Source organism: Callorhinus ursinus, unplaced genomic scaffold (assembly GCF_003265705.2).
Source record: "Callorhinus ursinus isolate GAN/ISIS: 27379988/994484 unplaced genomic scaffold, GSC_fseal_2.0 scaffold5, whole genome shotgun sequence".
In the NCBI taxonomy this organism is placed as follows: Eukaryota; Metazoa; Chordata; class Mammalia; order Carnivora; family Otariidae; genus Callorhinus; species Callorhinus ursinus.
The window spans coordinates 75,294,660-75,322,593 of record NW_027397067.1 but is presented as its reverse complement, the minus strand read 5'-3'; the positions used below and the strand labels follow the sequence as shown (position 1 = coordinate 75,322,593).

Below are 27,934 nucleotides of genomic sequence, written 5' to 3'. Positions count from 1 at the left end.
TGTCCATAAGTTGTGCAATTTATTGGGCACACTCTCATTGGCCACCTACCAGGCGTATGCTCACAGGACACTAACTTTGCAGGTTAGTGTGTTAGTTGGTACTTCGGGGTTCTGTCCTGAGAGGCAGTCTTGGGTCACCAAGCTTGGATTCAGAACATCTGGGCCTGAGCTCTGGTTTTGTGCAGTAACTGACCCAATGACCCCAGGTAAGTCTCCTGTCTTTTTTGTGCAGAGGTAACCAGTCTCTGAAATGGAGGTAATATCATCACAATGTCATCTCCTCACAGGATCATTTGGGCTTTTGAGATATTTTAATAGAAAGTGCTTTCAAGCCAAAAAGCACCATACAAATTATTCTGCTGTTGAAATTGAGCGATTGCAGAGAATCTGTGCTTCCCCTGGAGTGGGTACTGCTCCCCAGTGGCCTCTAGTAAGGTCTGGTTTTGCACTCAGTGCCCACCAGCACTGGTGGGCTTACTGGTGTCCCATTTGCTTCTTCCCTGTAAGGTGACCGCCTTGACCCCACGGCTGTGAACATCCTCCAGCAGATCATCGAGCTGGGCACTGAGGCCCATGATGCCACTGCTGTGGCCTCCGTGGTTGCCATGGCTCCAGGGACAGTGACTGTTGTGAAACAGGTAAGGGCCTTCCCCGCCCTGTTAAATTTCCTCTCTCCACGCTGCCACACATGTTCTCTCTCTCCTGTCCCGTAGGTTGTCAAGGCTGAATTTCCCTAAAGTGGGATTGGGAAGGAGGTTGGCTTAGGCTCATGCATTTTCTTTCCCTGCCTCCGATTATTATGGGAATGTGTCTTTAGTAGCTCCATAGGCGGAGGTATGTTTTAGGGAGAGGTACAATACATTTTTTAAAATTCTGGAAATCTTTCATTCATATCCCTTCCAAGAAACCCAGTATGAAAATGAGCAGGTGTGGACCCACTTGGACACCTCTGTCATGAAAAGCGGCCCTTGGGTGGGAACTGTGGGAGCAGCCGGAGAAGCTGGGAGGGCTTCTCAGTGGACTGGCCTCGTGAAATATGCAGCATCACCTGGTTGATGCCTGAGCCGATGGGAAGGAAATGATCAGTTTTTGAATAAAGGTTACTCAATTGATAAACTCTTTGGTTTATTTCCTCCCCTTCTAGTCTCAGAGACTTCACCAGCTGTTAAAATGCAGTGTGATTGGTAATGAGATCATCCTTTTTCTCTGTCTGTACCTCTCTCTCTACTGTCTCTTGCTTCATTTTACAAAAGCTTTAGCCTGGCTTCCACAAATACTTAAAAAAGCAAAACAGTGGTAACCGTGCCAGACTCAGGCAAAGTTTAAGTTCATGGAGAGAGCTGGAATGCAGACCGTAGAGTTTTACAGCTGCCCATTCTTGGAATCAGCCATTCAGGAAGTACTTAGTAAATGCCCACTCCTGCCAGGCAGTGTTTCTGGGGTTCCAGGAGAGAACCATCACTGTGGTCACTATCTAGTGGGAAAAAAGGTAAAACAGAAGTGAACAGGTGATGCACAAAGGCTGTTAAATGGTGAACAGGTGCAGTGGGGGACAGCAAGGCAAGGAGGGCTGTGGGCCCCGGAGCGCGCTTGGGGGTATTTATAATGGGTTGTTGGGGGGCAGATGGCTGATGTTTGAGCAGAGGTGCGTCTTAGAGAAGCATGCAGGGTTGACTGTGCATTTGGTACCGAATTTTATAACAGCAAACAGGGAAATGTGGCATGGTGAACTTCACGAAAGGAGTAGGTTTTTTTGGCATTAACAAAGAGATATTTCTTAATGTGGCTCTCACATGGGGACCCCTGAGTGCTGTCTCCCCGGCAGCGTCCCTTCGATGAATCAGAAGTAGGCTTCCCAAGCTGTCTCTGCAGCTGTCTCCCCAGGTGTGCCCAGAACACAACGCAAAGCCTAAAAGCCAGGCTAAGTAATTCTCTGGGGAATTAGTACATTCTGGTTCAACTCTGGACTTCATGATCCGAAGACAAGACTGAGCACATCCAAATGAATGTTGGGACCGCGTGTCCTAGCAACGCTCCATTACTGTGGTTTGTCTCAAGAAGAACCTGGACAGCAGTGCCACAGTGGGACATGGTGTGTCAGTCTGCAGTGGCCTGCTGCCCATTGGTTGGGAGCAGACTCGTACACTGCTTTCCTTTGTATTTACTAGACTGCGGTCTTCACACTGTCTCATTAAATCTCTTCTGAAACGGCTCCTCTGCATCATGACATGGCGAGTCCTGAGCTGGACCTGACACATCAGGAAGGGTCTGGTTGGGATGGTGTCAGGAGAATTTTTGCATATTTCATACTTGCCAAATTCTTCTGAGAATTGCAGGAAGGTGCCAGCAATTGTGATTTGCCACTGCTCAAGGACATGATTTATTGAGCCTCACAGACAGTGCAATGATACATGAGGTTGCCGGCTTAGGATACAGCTTCGATGTGCTTCAAGGCATTAGGTTGACAGCACTACACAGGATGAGGCAGATAAGCATCCAGTCTGACCAGTGTAAACAGGGACAGTGTGCTTGCAGTAGCAGGAAACAGTGTGACCCCTTAGAGAATCTTGTGGTTTATTGAAAACACAGGGCTAGGAGGAGCATCAGTGTCTAACACGGTCCAGAGCAACTGCATTTGGAAATGATGGCCAAGAGCATGTGCCCTTGTCATCATCCTGTGTGCCTGGCCCGGCACCTGGCTCACCGGGGCTGCTGGTACCTGATGGATAGGGGATGGACGGACGCACCAGGGGGCAGGTAGACAGCAAACACCCACACCTTTGGCGAAGGGGTTGCATTGTGTGAAGGAATGCCTCTGATTTCGGTTGTCCCATCATTTAAATTTAAAGAAAAGTGGGTTTTTTTTTGGTTTGTTTTTGTTTTAAGATTTATTTATTAGAGAGAGAGAGCACAAGCTTGGGGGAGCGGCAGGCAGAGGAGAGGGCAGGGAGAGGGAGAGGCAGACTCCCCGTCAAGCAGGGAGCCCGATGCAGGGCTAGATCTCAGGACCTTGAGATCGTGACCTGAGCCGAAGGCAGATGCTTAACCGACGGAGCCACCCAGGCGCCCCATGACAACTGTTTTTATTAGAGAAATTAGTTTTGATTTTTTTTTTTCTTTAATTAGACTCTGGTTTAGGATTTTTCAGTAGAGGGATTATATCTGCTTAATGAGCATGCTTAAGCCACTTCCTTGTGAACTCTAGCATATCTGTTGGCATCGAACGCTTCTCTTCCTTCACTGTGTGGGGGGCACCTTAGTGCTGAGGATTTCGTCCTGCTGCATCCCAGAATAGCACATGTACTAGTTGCTCAGTAAATGTTATGTAGGATGGAGTGTGCTGTGGGCTTCCTGTTTGGATTCTCTAATTCTATCCTGTAAGACAGTACTGGAAAGAAAAAAGCAAGAACACCTTGTCATAAAGTACATAGTATATATTGCAGAAAAAAAGGTTTTCAGATTACTACTGCATAGCCTATTTTGAGATCTTTTGAAACTTTCCAGTTTTATACATACTTCTACAAGGCCAAAAACAAATTCTAGGGGTGTATGAATTGATTCTGGAAGTTTAAAAATTTCAAGATTTCTTTCCCATGTGAAACAATAGTTATATGCTCTGTTCATAATTTATTTCTTCCTGATGTATTAATGTTAATTGAAAAGGATCTTTTTTTATATGAAAATTTATCAGTGGTAATTGGAAGTGATTAATTTTCCAGTCTTCTTGGGTTTTCGGTTTCCAGGATGAAACTAATGGCAGGCCTGGTGGGCAGGCTGGGGTGTTGGATGCAAAGAGTTGAGAAAAAAATGGTTTCTTATGTTGCCTTCTTCTTATTTTTAAACAAGACATGGAAAAGACTCAGCCCATAATTCAGGCCGTTTAAATATTCAGTTGGACACAGAACCATGTCCTCAATGATTTCCTGTCACGTCACTTTTCTCAAGTGTCAGCATTAGAGGCAGATTCATGGGGATTAAGCATTTTGAAGTGTTCGGAAAGACAAGTCCTTCTAGGTCCCACACCAACTGGGCCCATGGAAACACACGAGAGCTTTGAATGCAACTAATTGTGCATTTGTGAAGACCAGGCAGTTTTCATTAAATAAATTGGTTTCTTTCTTTTCTTTTTGTTAAATCTTGTTTTAGGGTTTTATGCAGAGGAAATTTATCTTTGAGTAAGAAAACCGCTGTAAGTAGATGAAGTGTAAGACCTACCAGCACAGGAAAACCATAAGCATCTCTGAGTCAAAGTTAATTATTTTAAAGGAAAAGATAAATACAACCACCACCCCCATCCTGGCTCATGGCTTAAATGCCTCTTTGCTGTTCTTATGGATTAAAATTTATTTTCGAGACGAAAAGTAATATTTTCTTTACTGGTCCACAGCATTCGCTTTGCAGACTTTTACCGCCCCTCACTCCCTGTGTACTCCCTCCTGGGTGCCTTAGCTCCTCCTCTGTGGCAACTGCAACAAATTCCCGCAGACTTGGCTCAAAACCACACAGATTTATTATCTAATAATTCTGGAGGTCGGAAGTCTAAAATCGATTTCAAACGGAGCTAAAATCAAGGTGTCGACAGCTGCATTCCTTCTGGAAAGGTTTCCTTTCTCGAATTTTCCAGCTTCTAGAGGCCCCTGGCATCCCTTGACCCGGATTCCCCTCCCTCCGCCTTCAGGGCCAGCAAGGCAGGGCGAGCTCTTCTCACACCCCAGCGCTCTGGTGTCTGCTTCCTCACCTTCCCTCGGCCAGGCCCTCTGGTCTCCCTCTCATAAGGGTCCTCGTAATTCCACGATGCCCACGTGGACAATCCGGGATAATCTCCCCATCTCACGCTTCTTAGTCACATCTGCAGAGTCCCCTTGCTCGTGCAAGGTAACGTCCTCAAAATCTGGGGATTAGGCCAGGGACGTCTTTGGGGTGGGGGCCGTTATTCTGCTTGTCACACTGGGTTCTGGGGTTAGGACAGGTCCTGCTCTCAAGAGGCAGGTAGCCCGGCGAGGGAAATTATTTACTCTATTATTCAACAAATACCCCCTGAGCTGCTTCACCAGCCAGGTGCTGTTCTTGGCTCTCAGGGTATCTCAGTGAACAAGAAAGATGAATGGTATACTTGAGGAGCTGACCTTCCTCTAAGTGAGGGTGATAGCTAATCTACACACAGATGATAAATAACATGGTGTGTTAGAGGGGAAAGGGGAAAAAAGAACCAGCAGAACCAGGTAAGACCTTAAACAAGCAGCTCTAACAGAGAGTAATGTAGGCTTTGGGGAGGTCGGCCAGTGCCCCAGGGGTGCCGTGGGAGCACCAGGGGGCTGCCCAACTTGAACCTGGGTCTGGGATCGGGGCACGTGTTGGGCAGGGAGGGCTTCATGGACGCCGTGGTGCCTGAATGGAGTCCTGGAGGGTAGCTAGGAGTTGGGTGGGGGCAGGAGCTAGTGCTCAGTGCTGGGTGACTGGGGGCAGGGGGAGGTGGCACATGAGGCCCCACGTCAGTTAAATGAGGGGCTCTGTTGTAACCACCAAACAGTGACAGGGGTGTCGCAGCCCAGAAGGCACCTTCACCTGGTCTCTGCCTCCACTGCCCCTTCCCACTGCTCAAAGGCCAGTGGAGAAAGGATGAGTCCAGACAGTCCACAGGTTCCTGTCACTTCTAAGAGCCAGATGACCTTTTGCTATGGGCTTCTTGACCTATGTTACCCTCTTAAAGGCAGGTTGGCATTTTTAAGAAATCACAGTTCCAGGTTCTTCCATTTAGTCACAGAGCCCAAGTAGAGAATCTGTGCCGAGCGTTCTTGCTATTGGATGTCCAGTAGAACAGCTTGTCTTCCCTGAGACTGTCGTTGACACTGGCACAGCCCTGGAGCCTGGGTCCACCAGGCCAGCAGGGTCACCTTGCCCCCTTCTTTTTATTATTGTGGAGGGTGACCCCTAAACATCTGTTGGGGGAGCTGGCTGCATTGTGGGGTATCAGCTTCTGGGGGTGAGGGAGGATCTGTCTGGGAGAAGATCCCTGAGCTGCAGGTGGAGTTGATGTGTATTATTCATTCATCCGTTTGCTTTTGAAAATCAGTAGCCTTTCAGTCCATGTGCCATGTGTGAACTGGCTCGGGCGTTTCCTGTGTACAGGGGCCCACCTGTCATAGGGTTCGTCCAGGGGAGGCTGTCCAGTGGCATGCACTCTGCCACACTCGCCTCTCTCTGACTCAGTTACCGTTTCTACTCTGCTGAGACCTGATGAGAAAGCATGTTGTATTAGTGTCGTCCAGAGAAACAGAACCAGTGGGGTGTGTGTGTGTGTGTGTGTGTGTGTGTGTGTGTGTGTGTGTGTGCGTGCGCGTGCGTGCATATGCACATATACAGAGATTTATTGTAAGGAATTGACTCATCAGTTATGGAGGCTGACAGGTCCCGAGATCTGTGATCTGTAAGTTGGAGACCCAAGAGCTGACAGTGTAGTTCCTCTGAGTCTGAAGGCCAGAGAACCAGGAGAGCTGATGGTCCAGTCTGAAAGCCAGAAGACTCAAAACCCAGGAAGAGCTGACATTGTAACTGGAGTCCAAAGGCAGGGGGAAAACAAACAAAAAACAACCCAATGTCCCACCTCCAAGGTAAGCAGGCAGGAGGAAATCCCTTCTTCAGGGAGAGTCAGCTTTTTTGTTCTATTCAGGCTTTGACTGATTGGTTGAGGCCCACCCACATTAGGAAGTGCAGCCTGTTTTACTCAGTCCTTTAATTTAAATGTTAATTTCATCCAGAAACACCCTCACAGAAACCACCCACAATAATGTTTGACCCAGTATCTGGGCACCCCATGGCACAGTCATGTTGACACATGAAACTAACCATCACACATGTGCATGTGTATTTCAGAGCAATGGCTTCTTTGTTAGTGGAAGGTCATTGTTTATGCCGGGTAACTGAAATAACCAGTTGTCATAGACATGACTTTGATTTACAGATTTCAGGGAGATTTGGCTGCTTCTGGAAAGCATACATATTTTGGTAGATGTGTATTTCTCTCACAGTTGGTATTTCAGTTCAGGGTTTTGGAGTGAGCTCCATCCTGCAGGTTCTTGAGGGGGCCAGGGTTAAGAGAGTCTGGCAGGACCACACCGACCCCAGGAGTCCTGTACTGAGCACCAACACTCCACTTTAGTCCCCAAGTCAAGAGCAACTAGATGGTTCTTACTGCACCTCTTCCCGTTCAATGGCTGTTTCACCGGTAGCGGTTCTCTGTTGGCAGGACGGTATCTCTGTCCGCACCAAGCATCTTGCTTATAGCCCAGGAGTCATGCTCCAGGGCTGGGGTGGTAGGGGGTGCACCCACTCCTTATTCCTGGTATTCTGCAACCCTAGAATTGCTTCTTTTCTGTTCATTATTTTCTGTTGATGTGCTGGACGTGTCCAAGCTGTCAGCCACTGCCCCAGTGGCAGGGGGGCAGGGAACAGCTGAAAGGAGCATCGGACATGGTTCTCAGACCTGCAGGCCCCCTGCCCACTTGCCCTACGTAGTCCCCTGGCTTGGCATGGTGCAGAATTGTGCTGCCATAATCTTGTTCAGAATCCCAAATGTTCTGACCACATGCTATAACCGCTGATTTAAGAAACAAACAAACCAAAGTAGAAATTCCAGATTTGCCCAAAACAGTCCCCCTTCTCCCAGCTGCTTCCCCATGCCCTTTGGCATCTCTGGGCAGGTCCCCTGTGGTGGTTGGCACTGGAGGGGAAGCTGTTGTGTCAGTCGGGAGGAGAGGCACATGCAGACGCTCCATGGGCTCGGTGCACAGCGCTCCGTCTGCAAGGCAGTTTTGGTAGCAGTTCTTGCTGTAAGATGTGTTGGTTGCCAGCCAGCACTAGAATTGTTCCTTGTCATTTGCAGTTCATTATTTTTGCAAGGAAATGCAGTCCGTAGCTACGGCCAGCCACGTAAACCGCTCGCCTGTTTGCAAGAAAGCGCAGGTGCAGCCTGACCTGTTTTGAATCGAAGGCCCTGAGTCATCTGGTCTCCCGATGCCCTTTTGTGCATCCACGTGCACCAGGACATCTGGTGAGAGAACCTGCTGTGCGGAAGGCACTTCTCCAGTGCAGCCTCTGGTAGGGAAAAGCCTCACGCCCCATGTCCCTGCTGGAAGGGGAGCCCAGAATTGGCCTCCTCCTCTGGGGGCAGATGTTGAACGTTTCATAATACTTGTGGCAAGATTAGGGGTAGGGGGATCTGGAAAGTGACTTATATGAGGCTTCACAATCTGTTTTCAATGTTCTTTTAAAACGGTCACTGCATTCTATTAATTTGATTATTGAACTGCACAGCGAGGGACCTGACTGCAGAATCGCATTGGCTCGGGAGACTCTTGCAATCCTCGAAAGGTTGCAGAAGATATGGGCCATCTGCCTTGTCGTTGTCTCAAAGTGGGACTGAGTTGAGATCTCTCCCCTTACCCTCTCCCACAAAAGGGACCAGGAGAAGCCCTTCCTGTTTTGTTGTCCATTTAAGTTCAAATAACTGGTGAGTTAATGGACTTTTCTTGTTCCTGCGGGAGGCACTTTTTAACTCCTGCGGTGAGCAGACCTCTCCCTGAATTCAGCGCCGCCCATGTGGTAGGAATAACAGGAGAGCCTCTCCCACTTTCTCTCTCTTCTCCTTTCCCCTATGGCACCTGTTTGTCTTCGGATTGTCTGCGGGAGCGCGTGAGACGTTATAGTAGAGTTTCCGTCTTCGGCATTGCACTGAAACCCTGGCGTCTTCAGTTGTCTTGTTGGTTCTCCTTTCCCATCGTGGTGGTTTTGCCATTGTTGTGGTTCGTGTTAGGTATCTTTCCAGAAGATCAGGAATAGGTATATATAATTTTAAAAGAACGGAGAGTAAGTTGTGTTATTCCTCATTGTGTGTTGGGAACGCCGCATCTATGCTGTGCTTACGCATTCTGTAGGGGAATTACGATCATGAGGGATTCCGATGTCTTTGGAAGGCCGGCGCGAGGGAGTCCTAGGTTGTTTGTAGGTGGTCACGTCCATTGCATGGTTGCAGGGGCCAAGAGCATATGTGTCCACTCTGCTTCCTACCCCTCAGATGGTCTAACACCAGACTCTGTTAGACACTTGATCGATGCCTCCAATCCAGACATCTTGTATCTTTTATTCCCAGTCCTTTTGAGCTTTATGGAAATATGAAGTGACACTGACTACTTTCTTTGTGTTTTTTTCCCCTCATCACCTCCCTTACTATAAGAACCAGTTGTCAACAGCACGTTTTGGTTAGTGAGGTTTGTCTCTTGCCTAAAGAACTTGGCGGTACGATTTACTTCATCCTGGGGGCCTGCCAATTTTATTTACATCAAGCTCCTAATTATGCACCCAGGTAGCCTCTTCTAATACTTCTGTAGTTCACATTCCTTCCGGAACATTGTTCTGCTGCTGCCGAATGGCGACCTTCGCTGTGTAGATCCAGGGACAAACAATTCCACTCAGGGTCTTGGCAGTGGGTAACTCTCCCTTGTCACTTAATGCCAACTCTTGTCCTTTGTAAGCCTTCCTTAGTGCTCCATTAGCCATTTGAATCTTTCCTCACTCTTTGTTTGAAATAAAACTTTCAGAGACCTCAGTTTCTGCTCTGATTTATGGTGGATGATAGGAAAAATTGCAATCTCATCCCCATCTCTTATTACTTGCTGAGCTCCTTTATCCCCTGATAGTGATGGAAAATTCCACTTCTTTGTGAAATTTTAAAGTAAAAATAAGTGCCATGATCTACCTCTGGCCATCTGGGAAATTGTCTGAAAAAATAGTGGATAAAGACTTCCCAGTTTCCTTCCGGCCCTCTTGTTCATATAGAGCGTCTCTAGCTAGCCTGGAGAGGTCAATCTGTTGAACTTTTCTTCTCTATTGTCTTCCTTTCCCTAAGCCCTGATTTTCCTACCACTGGGCCCCAGGAAGCTACAGCTTGGTTGGTGCTATTTGCAGAATCCCACTTCGTTTGAGTTTCAGTACTGGTGAGTTGATTGCCGTTTGCTGGGTGCCCAGTTCCTGATCCACAGCCTGGGCTGGGCCGGTGGGCTTTACGTGACTCCTGCTCTCTCTGCCGCTTGCTCTGGCCAGCTGAGATCACTCACTCCGCCTCAGGTTTGCGGCAAAGGCGGGGCTGGAGAGCCCTGATACGGGGGCAGCCAGGGCTGGGGGCCCCACCTGAAGGAGATGTGGTCCTGGCCTTCCTAGAGCGCGTTCCAGGGCGGTGTTGCCGCCAGCTGGGTCCGCTTTTCATTCCCACTGGAACAGTGGCCTCCGTCCTGCTTGGTGGAGTTCCCCAAAATAAGCACTTGGGACCTCAAAGCCCTCTCTCCCCAGCTCTGTCAGCCTCCCCATCCTGTGAGTGCACACTCTGCACTCCAGTGCTCAGGCCGAAACCTGGGGGTTCACGTTACCCCCACAAGGGATTATCAGCACGTCCTCCCCTTGCTGCGGCATCTTCCCCCCACAACACACCTCACATGTCCCCATGTCCCAAGGCTGCCACCTCCATCTAAGCAGCTGCTGCTCCACACGTGGTCCCCGGACCTCTGGTGTTGGCTTCGGGGAGCTTGTTAGAAACACAGAGGGTCTGGCTCCACCCCAGACCTCGCAAGTCAGACCGCATGTTGCCCCTGTCCCTGGTCCGCCTTGATTCGTGTGCGTGGCAGAATCTGAGAAGCTCTCCCCACCCTGGTTTACAGACCTTCTCTTCACTGGTCTCCTTCCCTCCACTCCTGCTGCCCTAAGTTCCAGTTTCCACATAGCACACAGAGGGAGCTGTTCAGAATGTCAGCCAGATTCCAGCATCCCTCACTTACAAACCTCCAGTAATTTTGGAAGTCTCCGGTAAACTGGGACTAGGCCTTCACCGTGGCCTCCCCATAGCAGCCTGGCCCTCCTCCCTCCCTCCACCCCCTTGCTTATTATTATGCACCTGCCCACCGGCTGTCTGCTAATCTTCTCTTCCCACCTTCATACCCTCTACCCAGAACGCTCATCAGCAGCCTCTGCCAGGCTCACTTCCTGTTGTTCGGTGTCAGCTGCAAAGCCACACCCTCAGCCCTTTCTGACCTCTCAAGTCCACATCAGGTATTCTCCGGAACCTGTGGCTAGGATGAGCCATACTCCTCTGATTGTGTCGTTAGATGGTGCAACTGACCGTGAGCTAGGATGAGTAGCCAGGTGGGCCTTAGCTAGTCCCTTGAGTCCTTGAAAGCAGAACTTCCTCACCTGATGGCCGACTTCCGTGAGATTAGAAGCAGAAAGATTTGTGTCTTTGTGTCTTAAGCCACTCCCTGTGTGGTCATTGGTTAGGCAGTGATAGGAAATGAGCACCGTCACTGAATGCAGATGAGAAGTGAAGGGCAGTTCGTATCAGGCAGGCGAGCAACACCGCACGGTATGGGACTCTGGTCGGAGTACAATCCCACTCTACCCGAGCACCGCCATTTGATGGCAGAAGGCAAAGGCGTGAGTACAGGCACAGAGGATGTGGTCTGTGACAGAGTCCCCAAGAACAGTAATGAGTGGGGCACCCCCCCCCCACCTCCCAGTTTCTCCACTGCTGGAGGACAGGAGAGCTCTGGCCCCTGCCCAGGTGTGGCCCAGTGTACTACCTACTCTGGTCGGAGTGGAGGCCTGGAGGCATGTTTGGAGGCTTCCTGAGTGCTCAGAATCGTGAACGGGGGATCTGATGTCGGACATCTGAGCCGGATGGGCTCGGGTGCCTTCCACAGGCCTTATGCTGAGCAGCATCGTGGGCTGCAGCTGCTGTAGGTGCCCTGACACGGGAGTGCAGGCCTCTGAGACTGAGGCCTCCCTGGAGGGGCAGCACACAGGTGTCTCCTGAGACGCGCACTTCATGAGCCCCCGGCCGTGTCCCGTAGGTGGGGAACGAGCCCATGGCAAAGCTGGGAAGGTAACACGTGGCTAAAAGGGAGCCAGCCTGGGTGGGTGTGAACGCCCATCTGTCACTTAATGGTATGTGATCTGGGACAAAGCACTTCTCCGCTTTGAACTTCTGTTTTCTTATCTGTAAAATGGGAAAATACTAGAACCTACTCCATGGGGCTAATGTACAGATTACATGTGATTATGTGCATGAAGTCTTACGAAGTGTTCAGTAAACCTTAGCTCCCATCCTAGGAGTGACGTAGCTCCTTATCCCCTTTCTGTGCGTGAGGAATTCAGCCATAGTTGTTTCTGCTTCTGGAAGTTTCTGTCCAGTGAACAAGTACTAACACAGCTCTTTAGGCCTTGTGCTTGGTATTAGGAGTCCCAGGGTTTCATAGGAGTGTTCGTTACTTGGTCCAGACAGGTAAACAGATAGTTGCATCTTGTAGATTAACATGGTTGTGGCTGGGAACAGTCTGACCCCTTTTCCGCCCCTGCTGCTGAGACCTTCTGAGTCATTCCTCCAGAGGGGGCCCTGGCGCGGGGAGGGCGGGGCTGGTGTGGAATGGTTGAGGACACCCAACAGCCCCTTGCCCAAAGTAAAGGGGAGTTGGGGGAGGGTTCTGAGCCAGAAGGGGCACAGACAGGAGAGCAGGCAGAGGAAGGACGACGCTGCGGGGAGAGTAAAGGTCGGCGTATTTTCATGCTCAGAGAGACCAGCACAAAGGGCGAAGAAAGGGGCGTGTGGGTATCAAAGCTGCCTCAGTGCTCAGAGGATGACGGATCCACAGTTCCTGTTTCCACCCTTGGATCCCCTCTGCTACTAATGAACGTACCCGGATGAGTCTGACGAGTGACTGGAACGGTTTATGATGTGTTGTGGTAAACATTCTTTAAGCAGAACGTGGAAGCGCTGTCTTCCTCGGTGGGGGCTGTGGCTCTGTGGAGTGCCCGGGAGGGGCACAGCGGGCTGCCGCCGCCTCACTTTCCTTGTCTGCTTGGGCTTGTGGAGGCTCAGGTCACTATGTAAGAGGCCAGCGAAACTGCTAGAGGCCACAGAGTGTGGAATCGGGGGAGTCCGCCTGCTGAGGCAAGAAACCAAGTGCTTTCCAGCACAGAGAGGGGTCCTGGGGATGGCAGAGCAAGGCGGGGGTCTGTCATGTCACCACATCTTTATCGAGCCTGTCAGGTCTGCACTGAGAAAGGCCAGGGCCTGCAAGGATGGTTGCTTGGGGTGATGGTGAGAAAAATCAGGGAGGGTGGAGGGCTTCTGTTCTGAGCGACGTGCTGAGGGAAGTGCTCTCAAAGTGCAGCAGAGGGATTTCGGTGAGAAGAATGACCCTGAGAGTTGCCATCTGTGGATGGGTGAGGCTTGTAAGGAGAAGCGTGTCCCCCTGTGTGAGGGGCCTGACGGGGATGCACAGCACCCCCGTCAGTGCCTGGCACTAAATAAAAGTTCAATATATGTGTGCTTAAAGGTCAAGGAAGTGAAGCATATTTAGACAGTAAACTTGTCTAAATATCAAAAGATATTCGTAGGCAATAAGAAGCTACTGCCTTCCCCCTTCCCTGTCATGGGGAATGTGCTCTGGTTCTGTTTGAGTTCAGCTTTACAGTATCTCCTGAATAATTCAGCTCAGATGTGTGTTGAGTGCTGGCTGTAAGCCGGGTGCTGTGTGGGCATGGTCTGGAAGGGGACACGGAGGGACCCTGGGGTGGTGGGGTCAGGGCATCAGATACCCACCGCCGGAGGGGATGGCCCCTTCTGGCATTGTGAGCACCACACGTGACCACCTGCCCTGCCTCAGGCACCAGCCCCGTCATCCCTCGCTTTTCCCATGTGCTTAGAGAGACCATGTTGTCCACCCCATTTACCACTTTCCAAGAGAAGGATTCTTTTTGTCTCGAGTTGATTGTTGAGACCACACCAAACTGTGCTTAGACCCTTGAGAAATTCAAGAAAGATTGGATGTCTAGCCATTTTTGCCGCCCTGACATCTGTCTCTAACCCTGTCTGGGGGGTCAGTTGGATTGACTAACACACAGACCTTGCCCTCGTCCTGTGATAGACACAGGGCCAGTAGGGGCATCTGTCCAATGTTTCCAGGCGCCCGTCACAGGGAACGGAGTGGGCCCTTCCCTCCCCTGCAGGCGGGCCCTCGCGACCCGTGGACAAGGGCTGTCTGTGCAGGAGGGCTCCCTGTGCCCTGGGGCCTCAGAATGGGGCTGCCGCGGGTGGGCCCCCAGACCCTGCAGTGCCTCTGGGAACCAGGACGCACTTGGGGATGCAGCGACTGCTTGCCGCGAGCTGTCTTTACAACCTGGGCTTTGGACTGTTTCTAGGATCAGTGTTTTCAGAAAAGAAAGAGCATCTACTGTCTACTTACAACCAAAAGAAAAATGGGGCGGAGGGGAGGCATTATGCTGTCTCCCCAGGAAGGATGAATCACGGCCTTCCTCCCTTGCTGTGCATTTTGTCCTTTTTGAAAGGTTTTAAATCTTCACTGATGCATGGAATGGTTTCTCCCTGCCAGTGAGTATCTTTTGATGTTGCCCCAAGTTTCTTGCTCGTAATTCCCTTCTTTTAGTCCTGTATCTACATACATATTTCTAGAGTTGGAAATTTACGGTGCTTTCTTACACACCACATCCATTCATATCTCTACTTCCTTCTGTGAATTCGGGACAGTATTTACCATCGTCCCTTTGTTTCTGACACAGACAACGCCACACCTAACCTAGGGTGGACGTCCTCGCCTGCTAACCCTGTGAGGTGGGTCTGCCGGTCCCACTTCTGGGAAGGCTAGAGGAAGCTCTTGCTGGTTACAATTTCAGCAGTGAGTGAAACCTCAATTACTGGGAAAAATGAGGCTTCTTCCTCAGAGCTTAAACATGCACAGAGGAACGTTTCACATAAAAGAATCGACTGCGGTGTTCTGTATCATTCTCGTCGTTTGGTTGTATTTGGATTTTCCTGTGCAGCCCTCTCTTCTTAGCACGCCACGGAGTCCGAGAATCCCTGCAGTGGAAGGGACCTGAGAAGGTGTCCGCAGTTGGCCTCCCAGTGTTCAGGAGCCCGCCCCGCCCGGTGTCCAGGTTGAGCGCCCCGTCTGCCGCCTCCACCGGGCCACAGACCCGCGGGTGCAGCAGGCCCCGCACAGGGCCAGGGCCCTCGCCTGGCTCTGAACTGAAACGTCCCCTTGAGTGCCATGCAACGTGGCCTAGCGCATAGAGGCTGCAGCGGCGGCCTTGGTGATGTCGTGCACTTGGAGACACAGGCTTCAGGGGCCTCACCCATGTCCCTGCTGTGACTCTTTCCCGGGACTGGCACCCTCTCAGTTCTGCTGTATTTGGTGGTTTTTGAGCAAGGGTGGCACATTTCTTAGACTTTATACTCATTTTCTCAGTGATTCATCCAAGAAACAGGGATTCACTGTTTCCTGTCTGTCAGGTGTGGTCAGGCTTCATGTGATGGGGGTCAGCTCAGGGTGCCTGGGGGCTCCCCGGATGATAGGGCACACACCTGATTCTCCAGGGAAAGGTGGTGGGGTGAGTCTTCAGGCAAGTGAAGCAGCAAGGGCAGAAGTTCAAGGGCAGGAGAGGACACATGTGTGCTCAGGAACCAAAGATGAGCATGGGCGGGGCGGTGGGGTGGGGGAATGGGGAGAGGCAGGGGTCAGGGCAGGAAGGGCCTTGTCTCTCCACCCTGGGGATCTGGGCTTCATACTGAGGGTCACAAGAAGCCACCAAATGGTAGACAGAGGTAGTTAGAAAGACTGTAGGCCTTGGACGGTCTTACCTGGCTTCACATTCCAGAATCATGTGTTACTAGCTGTGGGGTCTCCTGTACTGAGGGAAACACTTCACCAAAAGATAGGGCTGCAGTCGTCCCTGCCCTGCCTTCTTCATAGCACTGCATGAGAATTAAATGAGCTAAGGGCTCTGGAAAGACTCCGGAAACTGTGAAGGGCCCACCTGTTAAGGTCACTCTGAGAAGTGACAGATACACAAGAAAGGAAGTAGTGTCATAAGATGCAGACTGAGGAAGTGTAATGGGAAGTGTCAGGAAGGACAGAGAAGGAGCATGACACAAGTTTAGGGACCTATATATGGCCATTCCACACCCAAACCCACACTCGTAGACAGATGCACACACAACCCTGCCCATATACACGTGCACACAGGCACATGCACAGATATATGCACACCCACACACATCTGTTCACACTCATGTACGTATACAGACACACACCTGGCCACAGATGCACGCACACATATATGCACAAGTGTATATGTACACACCCCTCGCACACATGCACACACATGCCCACACTCACATCACACACACCCTGCCTGTGTACAAATGCAGACACACACATGGCAAACCCCCAGTTTGCCTCCTTGTGGGAGCTCAGCTATTGTTTTAGAGTCTTCGTGTCTCCCACACCTGGCCTCTTGCAGTCCCGCCCATCATGGACTCTCGTTAAACTGAGGTGCTGGAGCTTGTGAGGAGCTCCTGTGGACCGGAGCCCCTCTGGCACGAGCTTGACCGACTCAGGCACCAGGCGGTTATCTGCGCTGTTTTGAAAGACTTGGGTGGGAGGCGTGGCGCCCTCGAGTGGTTCATTGTAACCCAGGGGCCGCATGGGAATGTGGTGTGTGAAGTACCCCGCCAGCAACAGCCTCCCCTCTTGGCTCACCGCCACCTCTGTGGGATTCAGCCGTGAGACACAGCTCTGTCTTCCCGTAATTGGTCTTTTGTTTGTCATGTTGTGATGCCCTTGAATGTCTCTGGGCTGTTTCGATGTCCCTGGGAGGGGGTAGTTGGTGCGGTGTATAGCAGAGGGGACGTGTGGTGGGGCTTGAGCCCACTCGTGGAAGGTTGTGCACAGAAGTGAAGTGTTGTCCCGGGGTTGGCTTTCCCGGGCGCCATCTTGTTTGGCAAAACAGCCCCCTCCGTGTACTTCTGGCCAGCGTTGGGGTTCCTGAGGACAGGGTGTTGGGGCAGGAAGCTGTCCTTCCTGTCTCTGCCCTCGAGGCCCTTCTTGTGAGCGTCTGTGTCTGAGGCATGTGGACACTCAGGCAGAGGAACCCGTCAGTGTGTTCTTTTTAAAGAGGGAGTCAAGCCGTGGAAACAGGTGGTGCCCACGGGGTTGAATGCAGGAGGCCAGGCCGAGAACCAAGAAGAAGGGGGTGGTCCTGGCATTGCAGGCTCCTTCCTGGCAGAGTCCCATGCTGTCAGTATGCCCATTGAAGGCGCAGCCCTCTCTTCTTAGCACGCCACGGAGTCCGAGAATCCCTGCAGTGGAAGGGACCTGAGAAGGTGTCCGCAGTTGGCCTCCCAGTGTTCAGGAGCCCGCCCCGCCCGGTGTCCAGGATGAGTGCCCCGTCTGCCGCCTCCACCGGGCCACAGACCCGCGGGTGCAGCAGGACCCTCACAAGGCCAGAGCCCTCGCCTGGCTCTGAACTGAAACGTCCCCTGGAGTGCCATGCGACCCAGTCGCCGTTAGCGTTTGCCTCGGCAGGCAGCCACTCCTCAGCAGAAATGGAGCCCAGCAGAGTGCCTGGGTCTGACAGCCATCTGGTCTAGATTCTAGAAGAATGCTTGAGGTGGGCAGAGCTGCAGAACTCAGAGCCTGATTTAGTGAATAATTTGTACAGTCCTCTGGGTTAAGGTTTTCTATTAAGCTATCTCTGCTGCTAATAATTTAGCTGGAAGATATGTTAGATACAGCATTTGGGGAAAGTGGAGTACCCGTCTCAGGGGATAATGACATTGTGAAGCCATATTATTTCTACTGTGGGGAACAATTTTAAGCCTGAGCTACTAGTTGAAGCCACCGGAGAGGCCACTTTGAATGGAGAAAGTGGTTGAGAGCTCCACAGGGGCTGTAAAAGTGACTGGACTGTGTGAGGTAATGATTAACCCAGTTGACCTGCAGCGTGTGATCCCCCCCGTCGCTGTCCTACCACCCCAGCCGAGGAAGGTCTGTGGGTGAGGGGTCCCCCAGACCACGCTTTCCTGCTCTTTGACCCTGGATGAGTCACTGGCCCACCGAAGGTTTCATTCAGAAATGCCCAGCCTGAGACGCCCTGCAGGTTTGGCCAGCACGAGTTCAGTAAACGGCAAGGGGCTGGGGGGACGCTGGGCTCCCCGGGATGGGGAAGGTCCACGGTTTGCAGGAATGTGGAACGTGGAGTGTGTGAGGGTGGGGAGGGGCTCCCTCTGCAGAGCCTCACAAACCCCTTCTGTAGGGCATGCCCACTCCCTACCCCCATCAGTCCTCCTTCTGCAACATTCTCTTCCCCGTATCAGCTGGAGGGGTGGCAGGGTCAGTCACTGATGAAAGCTCACGGAAACGTAAATGCTGCTCCACAGCAGGTGACGGCCAGGCTTTGGGGACGCTGGCCATTGTTCTGTTTTGGGGGCTAAGTAAGGTGACTGAGCAGCGGCACGCAGCCCTTGTTACGCTTGTGCCCACCGAGAAAGATACTCCTTGCAGGACTTCTGCAAAAGGTGCACTTAGCTTTGTCTCCATTACTCTCTCTGGTGAATTAAGCCCTGAGGTTTACTGTGCTCTCATAATTAGCAGTGGATGGATTGAATGGTGATTCTGTTGCACAAAACCCTGGAGCTGAAAATTGGGGGAAAAAAGGAAAGAGAATTATTTTTGAATAGATTTTGTACTTAGAAAAGGTGATACGGACAAATAAACAAATATTTAAAGGGGTAGTGAGAGAAATGTAACACTCAGTGAGTTTTAACCTCTCACGTTAGGCAAGTTTCCATTGGCGGGGTGCCACGGACCCAGTGACTTTGGGTTTCGACAGGCCCTTCTTTGAAAACCGTCCGTGTTTTCCTTTGTAAAATGAAGTCTCAGCCCCTCAGCTGGTGACCAGGGCTCTTCAGTCCTGACCGTGAACCTCGCCCGCCGCTCCTGGCTAGCACTCCCTCCCTCCTTTGAGTTTGGCACATTGGACAGATGCCCCCGGGGGGGCCCCCCAGGAGCAGATGGCCCTGTGGCCTGCAGCTCGGTGCCTCCGGCTCAGCCCGGAGCAGAGTGTCGACGCAGAGAGGGGTCCGGAGCAGAGGCCGAGGACGGGGAGCCTCGAATCTGCGAGAGGGCTCAGAACAGAGCCCAGGGGAGGGTTGTGGAAGTCGGGAGAGGGTGTCTCAGGAAAGCTGAGGCTGGCTCAGCAGTGGGAGATGGCGTAGGGCCTTCTGGAAGGGGGAAGACAGAACTCTGCCCACATGCCTGCTCTTTGCTCACTGTCTGCCCTCTGCCTGCAAAGCCTTTTCCCGCCACGTGCAGATACCACCACCCTCCTCAAAGCCGCCCCTGGGCTCTGATGCAACAGAGGAAGCACACAGTTTACCCTTACTCCAAGTCCAGCGGCCTCGTCTTGGTTTCTGCCTGTCTTCCTCCCCACATTTGTGGGCCAGAGCCCTCTGGGTCACCTTGGACCCCCTCCTCCCCGCCGCCAGTGTCCGAGAACTCAGCTGTCCTGGAAACAGGAGGCCGCAGTCCCCGGTCACCAAAGGCAGGGTGCCCTCCTCCGTGGCCCTGCCCTCGGCCCTTGTCAGTCCGGGGCTCTCGGTACTCACGTTGTTCCGAGGGACGGGAATTTCAGCCCGTGGGAATCACGGTCGTGACTACTTCCTTAGCTCAGCCTTGGCTCTGACCGCAGTGGCCGCCGGTCAGCGCGCATGCCCAGGGGCATGTGTGTCTGTTTACTTCAGGTGCAGCGGCTGGCTTTGCACGTGGGAGGTCCTGGGGCCTCAGCACAGATCGCCCCGGCCCGCACCTTTTCCTTCGTCCAGAATTTCCTGACAAGAAGAGAAACACATTCGTTGTGTGTGTCCCTCCCCCCCACCCCCGGCCTTCTGGCAGGCACCCTCTTTCAGTGTGAAATAAATCGGTATTTACTTCCAAAGTTTTGGTTCACAGTACATTTTCCCATTTAAATGAAATGGAAACAAACACTAAAAGAAGAAAAAAAAAAAAGAGGTCCTGATTCATTCTGGAGAAACAAATCAGGCTAAATGTGTTAATACTTTCCACTTAGGATAGCTCTCTGGCTTCTGGTGAATTCTTTCAGTGCAAATTAGAAGTGCCTTCCAATCCATAGCTTTGCGTGGTGTCCACCCCCGAGGTGCCTTTCCTTTTTTCTCTCTCAATTAAATGCAATCCCCCTGTTGACACAGCCCACCCTGGTAGTCACAGGGCCAGAGGGGGGGCCCCTGCGAGCCAGTTGGGCCCCCCATGCCCCTGGGGAGCGTGAAGTCATGGCTGTTAGGGACAACAGATGGGCGGGGAGGAGGAGGCCTTCCCGTGCCAGACACCAGCTGGGAGGAGAGGAATCAGAGCGTCAGGGGTTGTGGGCGGGAGCTCACGGAGGCTACCTGAGCACACCGGCCTTTGCTGGCTGTCCTGGGCCTTGCTCCTTCTGCCCCCTCTGCCTGGAGCCCGTCCTGCTTCTCCTCCGGAGGCCTTCCCTGGCTCGCCAGCCCTGGATGGGAACACTGCCGCTCTGCTCCTGTGTCTGCCCCACTGGACGGGGCTTTTCCAGCGGGCCACTACCTGCCCCAGCACCTGCCCCAGCACCCGGTACCCAGCAGATCGTCACTCCGCAAATCTGAGTGCTTGCATGTGCGTCCGGCCTGGCTCTGGGAAGGAGCGGTGCCAGGTCACGCTGGCCCCTGCTGCCTGGAGCTTAGTCTGCCGGGACCTTTTATGATGACACAGGCTGGGCTGCGTGGCTGGATTGACAAGTAACGGACGTGCCGCAACTTCCAGCTGGCGGGCGTTAAGAAGGTCTTGTTAAATGAATGCTGCAGGCACGGAAAAGGCAGTGCTGTCAGGAGGCACTCACTTTGCATAGAGAATCTCCTTTACCTTCCCAGCCATCCTCCGGAGGGCACATTCGTCCCTGTTTTACAAATGGGAAAACTGAGGGTTGCGGGGTAGGTGCCTGGCCTCCCAGCAGACAGTGGTGAACTGTGGTTCGAGCCCTGCTCTGTGCAGGACAAAGCACATGTCCCTCGGCTCCTCTCTGACATCCCTGCACGCACCTAAGAACTCTCATTACCTCCCCAAACCATCCCAGACCCCCTCCCTGGGCTAGTACTCTAACCCTTACGTTACTTTTGCAGCTCCTGGCTCTCAGCTCTTTCAGAGGCTTCCCCTGTTCTTTACCCATTATTTTTCCCATGTTCTTTACCCATTATTTTTCTAACGAAGATCAAAGACGGTAGTTATTTAAAACAGGCCAGAGCCCACAGGGTCAGGGGTGCAGGGCAGCAGCACCAGCTGAAATTGGCTTTGTCTGGAATCTGCCTGCTTGGAGCTGCAGAGAAAAGCCTGCCTGTAGAAGTCAGGTCCCCTCTACGGACAGGTGCCCCTCCCCCGACCGTCCCGCCCAGCCGCACGGCAGGGGCAGATCCCCCCAACAGGCCACCTCTCACCATGGCTAAGTCCTTGGTGTCGATCGACAGCAGCTGGGGGAAATCATTCTTTCAGGGACATCTACTCTTTCCCAAAGTGAGACTGATCTTCAGACAGGGAGTTGAGCTCCCACAGTGTGTGGAAAGACAGAAAACCCAGGATAAACCTAGCCCCTTTCTCACCGCCAAATGGACCAGCTGTGAATTTCCAGGAGCCACCCACCTAACCTTCCACGTGGTTGCAGTAAATCACTCCTATGCTACCTTCCGACCCTCACACCCTTGGCAACCCTGGCAATCCTGGGCAACCCTGGCAACCCCCACACCTCTCCGGGAGGCAGCTTGGCGTCAAGAGAAGAGTTTGGACTTTGGGTTTCGACTTGGGCTTTGCCACTTGCCACCCCTGGGGCCCGTGGCCATGTTGCTTTGCAGCACTGAGCTTCACTCTCTCCATCTGTAAACCAGGGATGAGAGCAAACCTAGAGCATTTGTGTGCATAGGGACAAGCTCCTGGAATGTACTACATGCTCCCTATGCGGTAGTTGTGATTCTGTTGTTACAGCCGGACCGAGAAGCAGGACCTGTGTGACCTTTCTCTTGCCCCCACACAGGTAACGGACGAGGAGCCCAGCTCCAACCACACAGTCATGATCCAGGAGACCCTCCAGCAGGCCTCCGTAGAGCTGGCCGAGCAGCACCACCTGGTGGTGTCCTCTGACGACGTGGAGGGCATCGAGACGGTGACTGTCTACACTCAGGGCGGGGAGGCTTCGGAGTTCATCGTCTACGTGCAGGAGGCCATGCAGCCCATGGAGGAGCAGGCCATGGGGCCACAGGCCCAGGAGCTCTAGAGGACACGCAACGTCAGGTGGGCGCCACGGGGCAGGCCCGCCAGGCTCTCTGCAGAATGGCGCTCTCCGTGGCTCTCTCCTCTGCCATTCCTGCCCAGGCGGCCACATGGGGCTCCTAGTCCTACCTTGGGTGGGCAAGGCGATTGGCATCACCAGCAACACAGGACCCCACCTCCAGCACAAACGCATATACCCCCCTTCCTCTGTATCCTCTGCTTCCGGAAAGATTTTGCATCCACCTTCCACATGGCCCATACCGCATCGCCCCTTTGCTTCAAGATTCATACAGGGACCCAGTCCCCATCAGCATCTGCCCCAAATCACTCCCCCAACTCCTTGACCCCGTCCAGGTGCCGAACCTTCCTCTGGGACCGCTCTGCAGCCTGATGAAAGGGAGCCAGCCAGCACAGAGAAAGTGACCTTACGGTTTTGAATCACCTCTTGGGGGGTGGAGGGGAGGGGGTCCTGGCTTTATCTGCAAGATTCTACTCCCCACTCCTCCCCCCGAATCAAGGGCACTTGTTACCGGGTGCGGTAACCACAATTGATGACCCTCCCACTCCCATGACAGGTGGGGTCTTAGCTTATGTCTTAGAACTCGTTTGCTTTTTTTTAAAAAAAAAAAAAAATGCACTTTTTACTATTCACCTCCCATTCTGTGAGATGTGGTGGGTAGAATAAAAACATTCTCTGCCTGAGTACTCTGGTTCCTCCATTAGCTTGGATGGTTTACTCTTCCCCTTTCTGAGTCAACATCTTGGGTTTGGCCCACCCCCCCCCCAGAGCCTCCCCATCCGAGATCCAAAGCCTTAACATGTAGATGATGATGCCCCTCCTCCCCCTAGAGCATTTTAGGATTTGCTTTGTGGCCTGTGGTTGGAGGTGAATGGTCTTACCTTTTATTTCCTGGGGCCTGACGCTTGATTTGTTGCAGCTGAGACATGTGCGCCCCTGCTTTCTACCTTGCCCTTGGGAGGTCCAATCAGCTGACAGAAGCTTTGTTGTTTGAGAGGCGGTCCAGGCACCATGGCAAATCCCATACCTTTTTGAGCCTCTGCCCTGTGCACAGCATGGTAGGGGCATCAGGGCAAGTCCTCCTGCGCCCTGCCCAGCCCTGCCCAGCCCTGCCCAGCCCTGGGGCTCTTGACATCACCCACCATCCGATTCACTGAGGTTGAGGTTTGTTTCCTCTGAGAACCCTTCACATGAAGTCTTAGGTGTGTATGAGCAGATGTGCAGACAGGAAGTGGCATTGCTCTGGTTGAAGAGCAGGTGGAGTCGTGCACTTGGCCCTCATTGTTCCGGGCCCAGCCATCCCACCGCAGCAGGGCTGCAAGGCACCTCTTGGGGGAAGCGTTAAGCTGCTGCTGCTAGGGATGAAAGTGACTTCTTGCCCTAGGCAAGGAAAGGAGTTCAGAGGAAGGACGGACACTCCCCACTTGGGATGAGCTGGGGAAAGCTCCAGGGTGGAGGAGACCTGTGATGAGGCCCTTATAAGCTAGACAGGTTTTGCACTTGCAGGACTGGGGTGGAGGGACAGGGACGGGTAACAGAAGGAAAGAAGAATAATGGAGTGGAATAGCATAGAGGAGGGAGAGTGAGCCTTGGGCACTCGCATTTGGCTGGTGGGTAGCTCCAAGGGGAAAGGCAGAAAGATCAACCAGAAGCCGGAACCTAGACGAACCAGGAATGAGAGTTGCATATTGCTTTTATTCAGTAAACCATGGGGAGCTGGTGGCCCTGAGTAGTCTCAGGTACTTCAGAGAGGGTGACGATGTCCACGCATCAGGGTGAGCTATGGTGAGGTGGTTGAGCATCCACATTAGAGGCAGAGTACCTGGGCTCAAGCTTAGATCCATCACTTCTTATGTGGGTGACCTTGATGTTTTTCCATGCCTGGCTGAGTTTTAGTTTACTCATCTCTGAAATGGGTCTGAGAATAATTGCTAACTGCTAAGATTACGGAGAGGATTGAGTTTGCAAAGTCCTTGGAAGCATTAGAGGCCCTGGCCCATACTCTGTAAATACCAATTATGATTTGTATTCCTAGGCATGGGGGAACCAGACCGCAGTATCTACAGTCTAGAGGGAGAGAGGAGACACGAACATACAGCAGGGAAAGACTCGACTGAATGTGCTCAGGGCTCCGAGTGAGGCTGGAGGGAGGAACCTGCCCTACCTGACATGGGGCCTTTGACCAGAACTGATAGGGACGCAGGATCCCAAGGAGCAGGTACCCAGACACTCAGCAGGGCTCTCCACTCCCGCACAGCTGTCCACCTGGCTGAGTCAGGGGCTGGGCCAGTCCTGCATGCTGATCGCCTCAAAAGTTGGATCCAATTATTTCTGAGATGCCTGTCCAGCATGGGCCACTTCTTTGTGTCATTAGTGACTCTGATTATTAAAAAATCCTGTTCTAGTTGGGAAGCTCCCCCATGAAGAGATACCTGCCCTGGCTGGTCATCGTAAGTGTGCTGGGTTCCTGCTGGGCATCTGAAGTCCTTGGGCGCTGCTCAACATAACTTTGAGGGAAAAGTGGCTTTAGTGTCAAAATGTAGGTCGTGAGGGCCTTGTGCCTGGGCAGGGAGGCAGGTTTTGGTTTGACTCAGATTCCACATTTATGACTCATTGTGATGTTGGTTAACCTTTAAGAGGCTCATTTCATCTTCTACCAAATGGGGTAAATTATTGGCCCCATTTGCCTGGTCGGTTTCAAGGATTTACCGTGATGACGTGTCAACGCGCCCAGCACGATGTACTGTACCTAGTAGTAACAGAGCAGACATTTACTTCCTGCTGTTGATGGTGGGGTCCTGGAGAGCCCCGTGGCAGATGACAGACAGAAGCTGGACAGAGCCATCTCTTGTCCTCGCCCGTGAGCTGAGTTGAGGACAGCCGACCCCTGCTGTCTGGGCCTGCCACCGTGCCTGGCGTGCATCATTCATTCACTGAGGCAGCAGAGGCCAATCGGCTGCCTCCAGTGGCCAGGCACTGGGCTGTGAGCTGGGAACACAACTCACCAGTGACACGGGGTCCCGGGCCTCAGAAACTCACCACTGGTTCAGAGGGTGGAGGAGTGAGCTGGTGGCCCACGTGGAAACCTCTGCAGGAGCAGAGCGGGTGTGGGGGTTGCAGCCAAGTGGGGGGGCCTGGAGGACACAGCTGCCACCATCGATGAGCCCGGGGCCAGGCAGGGTGGCGGCAGCAGGACCAAGGCTTGAGCTAACATGGCCCACCCAGGAGATGGCAAGTCCTAAAGACCAGAGGTCCGTGTAGACCAGCCCAGCCTAGCCCTGCACTTGATGCTGGATCTCTGGGTGGGCCCTAGTGTATGCTCACCTGACCAATCAGGACAGAGGTCGGAAGGTTAAGAAACTTGCCCAAAGTCAGCTAGTAGGGGCGGGGCTAGGAGTGAAAAGTGGGCTGTCTGACTTGGGGACTCGCCCTCCAGCCTTTTTGTCCATGTTGCAGCTGGAGCCTTGGGAACCTGGGGCATGGGGCTGGGAGCGATGGCCCCAGGGCAGGGGTCAGGGACACCTGACGGTGGGAACTGGGATCACGCTCAGCCTGGAAGAGAGGAAAGGACGGGCGGGGAGAAGGAAGGAAAGAGTGCTGCTGTTTAATGCCTTCACGGTATCCATGTCTACAGCCTGTCTCGCCCACAGGAGTCATGAAACCACCCAGCGCTTGGCGCTCCCCTTGCACGGTTCGTGGGGAGCCTTTGCTCATGGCAGATGCTGTGCGGCTTTGGTTTATTTTTGCATCCCCCCACCCCCCACTGAATTAGGGCAAACACAGCGGGTAACACACCCCTGGGGCTGCTTGGTGGGGCAGGGCAGGGGGCTGGGTCTCTAAAGTCCTTTCCTAGGGAGCAAATGCTGAGCTTGGGGGTGTCTGCTTCTCTGAGCCACGTGGGGTGCTCAAGCGATTCGTTCGTTGGTTCTGATGACTCCCCCCTGGCTGTTTTACTTGGATACTTCTTGATCCACATTGTGTTTTGTGCCAAGAGCAGTGAAAGCTTGGGCTGGGAGACAGTGAGCTCCTGCCTTCCTGCTTTACTGTGTGTGATAAGGACCCACCGCGTGCCAGGTACCGCACTAGGCAGCTTGCCACGCATCTCTGCGCTCAGTCTTGCCATCCGCCTTCAGAAGATGGGACGCCTGGTACTTCTGTACAGCTTGTTCCATGCCAGGGGGTGTGGATGTTCTTACCGATTTTCACAGCGAGGCCAGTAAGGTGCTAACATTAAGAGTTTTCTTGATGGAGAACATTAGCACAGAGAGGTAAAGAAACTTGCTCAGGGTCACACAGGAAGTAGCAGAGCCAGAATTTGAGCTCAAGCAAGACCAGCGCGCATAACCGAAGAACCCTGTGCCAGGGCTTCTCTCCCTTTCACAGTGGAGGAGACAGGCTCGGTAAGGAACCCACCTTGGGTGACATTTGAGGCCAGAAAGTGCTGTGTGGTACTTGAACCCAGTGGAAGTGTCCCGTTTCCTCAGCTACTTATTGTACTCCCAGTGGCATGCTGCCTCCCCCTTACCTTCAAGCCCTGATACCAGAAAGGCAGAGCAAGCACACGGTGTGGGGGGCGAGGTCAAAATTCAGTGGGACAGGGAAGAGGAGATTTAGAGGCAAGAGAGCAAGGTCCCCTCCACAGAGCAACAGCCCAGAAGCCGTATCGCTGGGGGCCAAGATCAAGAGTGAGCAGGAGCCCCAGGAGCCACCTGAGGTCAGACACGGAGTTGAGACAGGGACCAGCCAAGGGAGGGCCTGTGACACACGGGGCTGGCCTGACTGTGGAAGACCCCTGGCCCTAGAGCCCCCAAGTGCCCCTGCAGCCAGTCTTGTCTGCCCGCAGCCCTAACGCCAACCTGCATCCGGGCAGGCTCTGTCTCCCTCTGTAGTATGGGCTCGCCTCCATCTGTCAGCGTAGGCAAGACACACCTGGGTATAACCCTGCTGCGCAGAACTTGCGTAACTTTGGAAAGTTATGTTACTCACCAGTTGCGCTAATGGGGATAGAGAATTGTCGCGGGGCAAGAGCTTTCCGGGACAAGGTCTGCATCCATCCTTGGCACAGTCCCGGGAGGCATGGGTGTTCCCACCCTGTCACGGGGACGAGGGTGCCTCTGGGAATGTATAAAATAGCCCCAGAGGTAGGGAGATGAATGGAGATGATGTGTGCGATGTGCTCAGCAGAGTGTCTGCGGTGGAGGGACAGACGGCTCTGGCCCCTTGGGACAGTGCTTGGTGAGGGGGCGTGGCCCGGCTGCAGCAAGTCTGAGCCACCTTAGCTGCTCTGAGTCTCGCATTTTTGAGGAGGTGGTGACTCATTCTGTGACCTGAATCTACGGGGCCAATTTAGCAAATTAATTTTTCTTGTAATAAGGATTTAAAATTCATTAGCTGTTGTCACTGATGATTTTCCCCTTGTTCTTCAGCTCCATGTTTCAAGGCTGGAGAAAAAAGCCTGTTTGATTAGGAATCCATCTCCCCCCCCAACACCTTGTAAAATTTCGAAGTGAACTGTCCATCTTGTCCTTGGATGAGACCCAGGCTCGCATCTATCTCCCCTCGCAGTAATAGTTTTAAGTCGGAGCAGGAAGTCTTTGGGAATCAATTAAGTAGACGAATACTGTGCTGGAGGAAAGGAAAAAAAAAAAAAAAGGCGTGCTGAAGGGGGACTTAATTTACCATGCATCACAAAATTTTCTAAGTAAATTATTTTCGAGTCAGC

At 52.6% G+C, this 27,934-nt stretch overlaps 1 protein-coding gene across 2 annotated transcripts in view; it reads left to right on the top strand.

Annotated features, from left to right (window-relative positions):
• The window catches only part of ZFAT (zinc finger and AT-hook domain containing), a 191,568-nt gene extending 168,673 nt beyond the window's left edge, over positions 1-22,895 (top strand). For both annotated transcript variants that reach the window (XM_025871171.2, XM_025871172.2), the window contains 2 exons: positions 508-638; positions 21,958-22,895. In XM_025871171.2, the coding sequence (XP_025726956.1) occupies positions 508-638; positions 21,958-22,197 (371 nt within the window). In that variant the 3' untranslated portion in view covers positions 22,198-22,895. The remainder of the gene's footprint in view (positions 1-507; positions 639-21,957) is intronic.
• Positions 22,896-27,934: the final 5,039 nt, after the last annotated feature.